This window comes from Amphiura filiformis, chromosome 20 (genome assembly GCF_039555335.1).
Source record: "Amphiura filiformis chromosome 20, Afil_fr2py, whole genome shotgun sequence".
In the NCBI taxonomy this organism is placed as follows: domain Eukaryota; kingdom Metazoa; phylum Echinodermata; class Ophiuroidea; order Amphilepidida; family Amphiuridae; genus Amphiura; species Amphiura filiformis.
Genome location: NC_092647.1, coordinates 57,053,804 through 57,065,102, shown reverse-complemented (window position 1 = coordinate 57,065,102; position 11,299 = coordinate 57,053,804). Strand labels below are relative to the sequence as shown.

Below are 11,299 nucleotides of genomic sequence, written 5' to 3'. Positions count from 1 at the left end.
ATTCAAAGTGACTTTCCACACCATTATCTTGCAATTACAAGGGGCTTTCCCATCTCATGAAATACTTTCAGCTTGTAAACAAAGTTAAATAATTAAATTAAATCAAATTACTCAGGGCACATCACACTATACACAAATAATACTCTCTTGGCATTTTTTGTTTGCTCTGATTGGTTCTTGCAAGAACAACAAGCTGAATTTGATTGACTTGTCATGCGCCAGCCCTTTTGCTACCTTGGGATATGATTTCAACATTTAAAAGGAAAAAATAATTGAGTTGGGTACAAACATTTAAAACACAAAAATGATACAAATCACAAAATATCTGTCATAGTTTTATTTCAAAATAATTTAATATAATCATATTTTGTTCATTAAATTTACAAAATGAAACAACAGCATTTGTAATGTACAAACGTAATATACAACTGTACAGCAATAAAATTGATCAACAACATCAACATCAATACTGTAATTACTGAGTTTTCACTGGGCTATTCAATTGAAATCCATCCACCCCTGTGGAAGACATGACTTTTAATAATCTCTCACACAAAGGGTGCAAATTTTAAATGGAGTCACCCATTCAGGTATCCCCATTTGAAATTCACACTCCCTGTGTGGAAGACCAAGGTCATGCCTACCATAGGAGTTGTATGTATTTCAACTGAAATAACCCATTACCAAAGAGGAGTATATGGAGGTTTATCCAAGAGTTAGACTATGAAGTCCTATGCATAAACCTCTGCCACACTTAAAGGCCCATTCAGTAATTTGCTCCTCTGGACGATCAGTAAAATCATCAAAATTCAGATTTTGGTACCTTTGTCATTGTCATAGATGTGCTAACATAGCCTGCTAGTGGTTTAGCCAAAAGCCGTGCATTTAAGACAAAATAAGGCATTTACATGAATCTGTAATTATATATTGACAATATAGTAAATTAACTACATGTATTTGAATGGGGCTTCAACATTGTCAGTACTGCTGTTTTCTTTGTTTTTTACCAAATTTTTCATTTCAAAAATACCAAATAATAATATGAATGACTTATCCTTCACTTTCAAGCAATTTATAAACAATTTTTATTTGTTTAGACTGGGATCACTGGATGGGCCTTTAATGTACAATACAACTTTTATTGAGGGGATGGCTGAGTAGAAACTCTCCTACAGTAAAATTAAGTATTTCTTGGCCAAACTGGAACACTATAAACGTGAGTAGCTCCGCGATAAACACATGCCAACATAGCACGGTACAGAAGAAAGCATACACACACCTTACATTGCATACATGCTTAGTACGCTACATGGACACAACACACATGTTCCAGTTTGGCCAAGAATTACTTAATTTTACTGTAGTATATATAAACTCTTTGGTTGTATGACATATTCAAACATTTTATAACATGGGATGGATTAAATCAGTACAACAGATAAGAGGTGAATTATTTCAATATCAAGTCAATATTTATAGTTGCAGCGTACAAAACGATTACATTATATATGATCACCAATTATTAATTAACTGGCTGAAATAGAGTGCGCGTAGATCATTCTATAAACATTGCACAATTTGAGGTTATTGCTCAGAAGTCAAGCTATGACACAATACCCGGTACATTGCCATGCATGGCTTATGTGTAAGATTCCTCAACAAAAAACAGAATAAATTGTAGTATTCCACTCAGAAGCCTCAAATTGTCTCGGTCCCAGCTGGTTTGTGTTCCTCCGTCACTAAACTAACCGTCTGGCGACAACCCGTGAAATGATGCTTGCTGATTGGTTGATCAATTTCCAAATAAAATGATTTTCAATAGGCTATGGAACCATATGACCGTTGAATTAGGACGCATCTGGTGTAGAAGTGACACAAAATACTATAATGTAGATACTGAAGATGCAAAATATACGCTAGCTTGCAGACACTGAGGCGCCAATCGTCTGATATAGCCTTTCATGTCAGCTAGTTGCAGCACATACTCAAGTGCATTGTGTGGATTTGTATTACCGCATGACTGTCCATCAACCGCTGCATATTCATTCATTCATTCATTCATATGCTGAATTCATACGCATATGCTGAAACCCCGCGCTTGATTGACAGCCAATTTTTACCAATTGTTTTTACTGAGTTAATATTCAGCCTATCAGAAAAGACGTACTATGAGGTTGTCGTCTGATGGTTTATTTAGTGATAAAGGAACACAAATCGGCTGGGACCGAGACTAGAATTGTCTGAACTTTGATTTTTTAATTTGATTTTTAGTTATTATTAGGTGAAGCTGAGGAAATTATCGTGAGCGAAGTGTCATACTGAGCACACAATAATTTCCCATACCATATAACGGTGAACCTAATTTAAACGAATTTATCATAGCACCAAGTCATTCTAAATATTCAAATAATTAAGTTTTAAGACATTCTAATTGTTGCAAAAGGGGAAAAACACAATATGGCCTTTCCCGCACAGCAAAATATAACCCATTCATATACTGGATTATTCCAAATTTGTATTATATTGGCATAATGTGCTTTCACATCTTTTCAAATATATCAATCAATGACGCTTCAAATTGGTAACAACTTCTGGATAATTTACTTTTGAACTTTTCTTATACTTTCATCAGACAAAATCTCTGAAATATAAACTCTGGGGCTACAGTTTATGTATTTATGAATAGGAATTCAAAGATACACTTTTAGCAAGTTGGATATGAATAATTGATATACTACAGTGATTGTTTCATTGAGGAAGAAAATCAACCAACTGGGTCCCTAGAGATATCCTGCACTGATATTTAAAACTAAGAACAAATGTGACGTGATCAAGAGGAAATGAGCCGGATGTTGTTAATATTGTTTCCGAGACATTGGCAAAAACAGTCTTCAAATTCTTTTGTTTTATATTATTTTCAGCCATTGATAAATTGCTCATAACTTGGTAACCAGATGTCCGATTTTGTTGGGGTTTGCATCAAAATGTAGCACTCATAAACTGCCAGAAAATGATGTAAAAACTTGAAAATTGCCGACATGTGACTAATTTCCCTTGATCATGTCACAAATTTGAAATCATGAATAATCTCATTATCCTGTATTTTTATTCACTGATAGTGATACCAATTTCCTCTCCCTTAAAAGCGAGAAATTTGAAATTGAGATAAAGGAAAAAATATGGAGTAAAAAACATTAAGATAGACATCATAAAACTTATAACCAAGTATGCTAGACCTGCAAAAGTAGATTGAACAATTTGGTGGTGTTCAACAATGCGCTGGATATGATGCTATATATAATACACAGGTTGTTATACTAAATGGCTATCTCATGTTCTAGAAGTAATATAAAATCGAATTGTATATCGTCGCTGGGCAGGAAAAGCCTCATATATGCATTTTCACTCTTACCTATGATTTGGCAAATAGGTAACAGTGCCAAATCATTCAATTTAACAATATTGTCAATTTGCACGGGTCACAAAAACTAAACAAGTGTGTTTTATGACCCCTGCAAAATGAAAACACCATCAAATTTGACATTTTTACCAATTTGCCAAATGGGTAACGGCGAAAATGCTCACATGAGGTTTTTCTTGCCCAGCGACACTCTGTATGTTCATTATTTCTGCTATTACATACGAAGAAGAATCCATTTATTTTGATACTGTTGGCCCATGAAGCACCTTGAGGTCTACACTTCTTTTTTAGAATGTGGCCCTAAATTTTGGTACAGGAGTATAACAAAGACAGCTACCCTCAGAAGGGCAGCAATTCATTTTATGTGACACGATCAAGGGGAATGAGTCGGATGTCGCTAATATTGATTTTGAGATTTTGGCAAAGAAAGTGTTAAAATTCATTTGTTTTATATTGTTTTCAGCGATTGATAAATTGACTTAACTTTGCAAATAAAAGCAGTATCAACATGGGGTTTTCAGTTTCTGAAAGATCTAATTGTCCTCTTTAGAAACATAAGTAAACCTCATTTTCGACCAGGGTCGACATGGACTCATTCCCCTTGATCATGTCACATATTCACAATCTTTAACTGATTCTTTAATTTGCACTTAATGCTCTCCTCTCGGTAACTTAACCCAATCTGCAAATAAACAAATACAATTCCTAAAAGAGATATATACATTCATTTTGCCAGCAAAATTTCATGAGTTGAACCAATAGAGAAATAGCCCCTATTACATAAGGCCCTTTGACCGTGGTAGCCCAAATAACCCAGTGACCACTCCTGTACTTTTTCGGTAGAGCTGTCACTGGGTTCACTGGGTTTTAGCGGTTTTCAGGTTAAAAGGCCCTATAGTAGGGCTATGGAGAAATTTGATCGTAATTATGTACATGTGACTACATTACTGCAAGACATATTCATTTAAATGATGAAGTACCTATTTCCTCGAATAAAGGCCCCGGGGCCATTGCATTTTCCAAACGGGGGGGGGGGGGTGGGGGGGTTTGTTTGTTAGAGGTAATTTTAGCACAATTCCCGTTAAAATCATTAGGTAAGCTTAAAAGTCACGCTAAAATGACGAACTATAAACTAGAAACACTGACTTTTGGTTCACTTCCAGGTTTTCGGTGCAGATTTTCACCAATTATTGCTGCTATTATCGACCATGTGAGCAACGTTGTAAGCTACACAAGATAGCATGGAAATATCTGCATTTTTTAAACATCTTGGTTGAAAAAAGTGGTCGGGTGTTTATTTGAGGGGGCGACTATTCAAGGAAATACAGTAGGACTACTTGTTGCCAATGCCTTCTTCTTCTTAACAGCCAATGGGCTATTCCAGTTGAAATCCATCCACCCCCTTATGGAAGACATGATTTACTCTCTCAAACAGGGGGTGTAGATTTCAAATGGAGTTACCCATACAGGTAACACCATCTGAAATTTACACTCCTTGTGTGGGAGATTAAAGTCATATCTTCCATAGGGGGTATATAGATTTCAAATGGAATAGCATATTCTGCAATGAAAGAGAGTGGAAAAATGCTGTGTAGGAGCAAATAAACATGAATAGCACGTTTTTACATTTTAAATGCCCAACTGACTTTTGAAGTCTGGCGTGTTTGTGTGGCTTCTTTTTCCTTTCTTTCTGCAAACCATTTTGAAACATTTATTTGAATTGATGGACTTGAGCGCTGAACAGGATGTTATGTGCATTATTATGCTTTCAAGAATTGATTGACACTGCATCCTGCTGATTTGTGAAGCAGAAATAGAGGCCAAAGAATGGATTGAAATTTCCCCTTTTTGTTTAAATAACATAGCTCAGGAATGAAAAAGTCAATTCAAAAAATCCAAAAACTACATAAAAGCTAATCAATCAGTTAAGTTAGCATAGCACATGTTTCCCTGCACAATCATTATAGTTTTAAAAACAAAACAAAACAATTACAATGACTCATCCAGTATAAGTAACCCAGGTTAAAGAAGAAATAAACAAAAACTTGTCTACATAAAGTATAATTGATCCCAGAATTTTCTAATATGGCAGCTCATACTTGCCTGTATTACAATGCATTTAAAGCTATCATGATGTGTCCATATTTGATTTCTCGTAAGGTGTATTATCTGGAGTGGATTTCTCATATAGCGCTGAATCTTGTGTGGATTTTTCATATGGTGTATTTCTTGATTTCTTGTATGATGTAGGGTCAGATGACGTATTGGTCTGTGCTGATTTATCGTGTGATATAGAATTGTCTGTGGATTTTTTACAATCCATTGCATCAGGTGTTAATTTCTCACATGATGCAGTAGTGTCCATTGTAAAGGATTCATCACAGCATTGGCTAGAATCAATCACTGTTATATCACTGGAATTTCTCTTCAACACATCCTCGCACAAAGTTGCTTCATCTTCCGACGTGTAACCATCTGGGCTCATCTTCATAGGGGTTTGTCCCGCCTTGATGATCTCAGTCGGCTGACTTGAACTCGGTGGATCCCTTGATCCTTTCTCATGTAGTCTCTTTATCAGTAACCCACCATCAAAATCAACCAGCTGACTGATATCTGTAGTTTTATGCTCTGTCGGAGAAGGAAGCCCGCTAGACACGCATGATGACGATTTACTCGTCCCCGCGCTGCTAAAGTCAAAATCACGATTGGAGGACCATGAGAGCTGCGTAGGGAGCACACGGCGAGGTGTGAATGTGTTAAGTTGAAATGACATCCTGGGTGTCGTGATTTCTGGCGTTCTGCCACCATTTTGAGTGAGTCTCTTGAGAAATTCTTCAAATTGTTTCAGTGATAAACAGTTGTGCAATGTCTCTAGAGGCTGGACGGAAGCTACCTGAATTTGGTGGTCAAGACCTGGTACACCTGAATGAGAAAGCAAACACGCACAAAAAAAAATTAAGATTTCATTTTTATTTACAAAATGTACAGAAAACATGCATTGTAATTATTTGTATGATCACTCATTAGTACATTGTGTGTGCCATGCATTACAATAAATGCTGAGGAAAACTCAACATAAACAAAAGATTCCTTATCTTAAGACCAAAAGAACACCAATGGGCTATTCTAGTTGAAGTCCAGACCCCCCCCCCCCCCCATGGAAGGCATGACTTTAATCACCCATACTGGGGTGTAAATTTCAAATGAGTCACCCATTCAGGTAACCCCATTTGAAGTCACTGCCTGTGTGGCAAATTAAGGTCATGTCTTCCATAGGGGGTGTATGGATTTCAAATGGTATAGCCCAAGCACTTGGATGTGACCCACTTATATCCATAATGTATTATTTCCGTGAAATTTGTTATTCTTGACCCAAAATGATGAAATAATATTTGTAATGACTACCAGAAAGGTGTCCAGTCCATTTTAAGCTGAAATACTGAGGTAAAGTGATGTAAAACCATCAATCTTGGCTGTTTAATGTTGAGCTCTATTTGGGGGGTATTTATTCAAAATTGCTCTGTTGTCCTATAATGGGCTGATTCCAATTAAGTGTAAGTTTTTCTGTTTTTTAAACCTATTTTTTTTAAAATATTGTAGACAATTGATATAATAGTACATATTCTGACCTCTCTCTCAAAATCTACTTGGCCTGAAATAAATAATAGCATGGATTAATCACATAATTATTGCTCTTTGATGATAAAGTATTATTTTCTACTGCCATGCTGAAACAAAAATTATGTACGAGGCATATCATGCAAGTCTTTAGGGGTGCACCACCAACTCCGTGCCTCACAGACACTATATACAATGTGTAAAATTCAACAATTCATCACTCAGAATTCAGAATTAGTAGTTGTTAAAACTACAACAAAACATTCTTTAGAAAAAAAACCTGTTTATACACTAAGCCAAAAAAGAAACTTATAATTTTTCACAAGGTCATATCTTAAAATCATCTCCATAAAAATTTACAAAAAATGCACACAGGATTGCCTCAGTATGTCACTAACTATGCAGTTGTCCAACTGATACAACGGCAAAATGCACTGACATGCAACACCTTCATGGACCACATTCACAGCGCAACAGATTTCTTTGGCTGGGTTCCAATTATTCGCCTGTACATGAACAAAATTACACACAGGATTACTTCAATACTCTACTCTAAACACATGTCAGTAACCAAGCAGTTGTCCAACTGACACAACAGTAAAATGCACTGACACGGAACAGCTTCCGGGATCACATTCACAGGCGAATAATTGGAACCCAGCCAAAGAAATCTGTTGCGCTGTAAATGTGGTCCAGGAAGGTGTTGCATGTTAGTGCATTTTGCTGTTGTGTCAGTTGGACAACTGCATAGTTAGTGACATGTGTTTAGAGTTGAGTATTGAGGCAATCCTGTGTGTAATTTTGGTTAATTTTGATAGACAGGATTTTAAGATATGACCCTGTGAAAAATTATAAGTTTCTTTTTTGGCTTAGTGTAAAATTCCTACAATCTGTATCTAAACTTGGACTAATTCAGCATTCAATTTATGAAATAATATTATGTGATGGACTGAATTAGTGGTGCACCCTCTATAGTATACCATGCGTTTGATATGTACATGTGATATGATTGTATTAGAAAGCAATTAGTTCATATAATCTTGCACAATTACATCAGAACCCAATACAATGATTTCTCAGATTATGGCAATCATGGTCTTTGTGAAATCATAATTAAGGTTTCATGTGATGGAGGAAGCACTAAGCAGGTTTCATGCATTACTACTGGTAGATAGATAGCTATGGCAAACTTGTTATAGGAAAAAAGTGTGAGGGGTAGACTACTTTCACCAAATGGAGAAAGGGAGGGAGAAGGAATCGAAGGAAGAGAGCAAGGATTAGGACATGAAAAGAGAGAATAGCGCAATGTTCACTATCTGTTTCAAGATAAAACCATGTTAATAGTAAACAATATTATACTAGCCTCAGTTATAGTCTTAATACTATTCCACACTGTAATAATCTACTTTCTCTATAAGCCAGAAAGCTAATACATCTGTATTTTACATTATATGTTTAAGCACTGGAGGAAAACGCAATTTTGGATTTTTTCTTTCTTTTTTAAGAGAAGTTATGGACCCTAAATTACTTGTTATTGAAGGTTGGAACCAGAGAAATACTGCTACTTAAAAAAAAGTTTAAAATTCTGAGGGTTTTTTTTCAAAGCTAGATAAAGTTGTTCATTTCAATTACTTTTGTTTCTATTGAACAGCTAGCAATGCATGTTAATTCAATATGTCCCTGGCTGCTCAATATAAGCAACAGTAATTAAAATGTACAAGCTTTGGAAAAAAAAAAACTCAGAATTTTTACTTTTTTTTTTTTTTTTTCTTTTTAAGTAGCAGTATTTTTTGGTTCCAGGCTTCAATTTAGGGTCTGTAACTTCTTTTTTACTTCAATTTTTGTAAAAGAAAAAATTAAAAAATTGGAAAAAACGCAATTGCACCCAAAAAACACAATTGCGGCCGCAAATACCGTGGTCACATTTCCTCGGGTGCTTATTATATGTGATGTTTATTAATTCTTAAGATTTTTGAAAAGGCTGAGAGAAGTTTAAGATTTGAGGCATATTTCTACTTATTCACTACATTATTTGTACACCATTATAAACCGCCATAAAGCGGGGAAAAGTTGCTGGTAATAAGATTTTATAAGACCAATGTAGTCTGTGTTTTACATGGTTTAAGTGTGCATTAACAAATGTTAAAAATTACAAAATCTTGGGATGGGGGTGGAAAAACAAGCATGGTTTCTTTGTACTGTAATGGATTAAATTGTTTGGTCCTGAGCATATGCGATTTGGTTAGTGTGTAGCAAATAAAAAATCCCTGAAAAGCTTAAAGTTATGTTACAGCATGGTCACTTACTAGTAATGACAGTTATATCATGCACATTCTTCTGATTTGGACTATATTAGCATTTTGATACAACTCTCTCAAATCTATTGGCTGTGATTCTTGAAGCATGTTTCATGTGGATTTACTTGAGAAAATTAAGTGGCAATTAAGTATCATTATTTTGATCTTGTGTTCCAGTGCCTGCTGTATTATATATTGTGTGTGCATTGTATGCACTGAAAGTCCTACATTAGCTACTGGTTTCAGACTTGTTCATCAGTGACAGCCCATAGTCTTGTGCCGTGGATATCTGCCTAGAATTTTGCCAAGGTTCTTCAGTAGTCTGTCGTTTTGGTGCTATTTACAGCGTAAACATGGAAGTGGGGTTCATTGGCTAATTGAATTACGTCGTCATCACATTGGCATCTTATTCACCAATCAAATCGTGTAGTATCATGTGGTCAACTTGATACTATGGAAAGCCAACACTACTTCAAGAATACACATATATAGGTGTCCGCCCACCACAAATGGGCTGTAATGTCCGCATTTGCAATATCTGATATATTGGACAGACAAATTCTCCTCAAAATAAGCTTTCCATTGATATATTACATACCCCTATTGCTTGTTTATTTCTTGAGAGATTCAATGGGCCATAATTACAGCACATTCGTTGTGGATGGTCACATACATATTTTGCTTAAGAAACATACAATAGGTAATTTTGAACGAGTTTTATTCTTAACAATTTGCAACAAAGAATCACTAAGCTAATATAGTCTGCCCCAAATTAGAAATGGTATATTAAAATGGTATTATATGATGATGTTTTTTAATTTTAGTTCTTTTGAATTCCAGAAACGAAACACTACTCACACCAACAAACAATCACATCACATCAAAAGCCCCATGTTAGCTGACTGCTAACAGCACCTAGGCCAAATGATGCCACTACAGCCAGCTTTGTCAGGGAGAATGCGGCTAACACAATAGAGCAGCAGCGCGGATGGGGAACAACACAGCATGGGTGGAAGCAAAGACTTAGCACGCAACCACAAGGATTGCACTACTATATTAAACACAGCTGTAAAACACAGAATACAACACAAGTATAGTACAGTTAGATTACTTGTCTACTCTACATGATGTGTCAGAATGCATATAGTTGGTATATTGCACATGGAAAAAACAGTGTACCTCTTATCTGGTTTACTCGCCATGCATCTGGTAAAGTGCATTTGAAATGGACTATTCTGTTTAAAATCTACAATCCCCCTGTGGGAGATTTTGGAAATATCTTCCACAGAGGGAGTAATTTCAAATGGAATTAACACATTACACAGCTCCATTTGTATTTCATACACCCTCTGAGAATGCCAACCTGAATCTTCCACAGAGAGATGGGGAGTTTCAAATTTTGGTTAATGTGCTAATTCCATTTGAAAGTCATACTCCCCCTGTGGAAGATATCTTCCAAGGGGGAGTATAGACTTTTTAAATGGATTAGCCCAATATGTGCATTTCAAGTCTAAAGCCTTGTAAATGTATTGTATCTCAACCATGACTTCGCTGCTAATACACAATGCACTAAATGCATAAATACTTTTACCATACATTTTTGTTTTACACCAAGGGCAAGCGGTACTCTATTTTAGTCCCACTGTGTAACAATCCAACATGACAGAATTTTCAAAGCATTATGCATGGAGCTATATGAAATGCCTATTCCCCTTTCAAATTCTTTGGGACAACTAATATCACCAGATTGTCTTCTGAAATGAATGAGCGTTAAAATGCTCTACTTAGACTGTTGACATGAGCTGATATGAAAAACACTCCTAAGCACAATGGTTTGGGGTGGATGCAATCTGATGGCATAACTTTGTCAAAAAGATAGTGAACTGTCATTATGTTGCAGTGTTACATCATAATGTTTATTGTATCATGATTCTGCTATGAATGTGTTCCTATTATTCTATTC

General features: G+C 35.8%; 1 protein-coding gene across 1 annotated transcript in view; it reads right to left on the bottom strand.

Moving 5' to 3' along the window:
• Window positions 1-513: 513 nt before the first annotated feature.
• LOC140142084 (inositol hexakisphosphate and diphosphoinositol-pentakisphosphate kinase 2-like) overlaps window positions 514-11,299 on the bottom strand; it is a 91,049-nt gene continuing 80,263 nt past the window's right edge. The window contains 1 exon segment of the mRNA XM_072164036.1: window positions 514-6,343. Coding sequence (XP_072020137.1) covers window positions 5,550-6,343 — 794 coding nt within the window. The 3' untranslated portion in view covers window positions 514-5,549.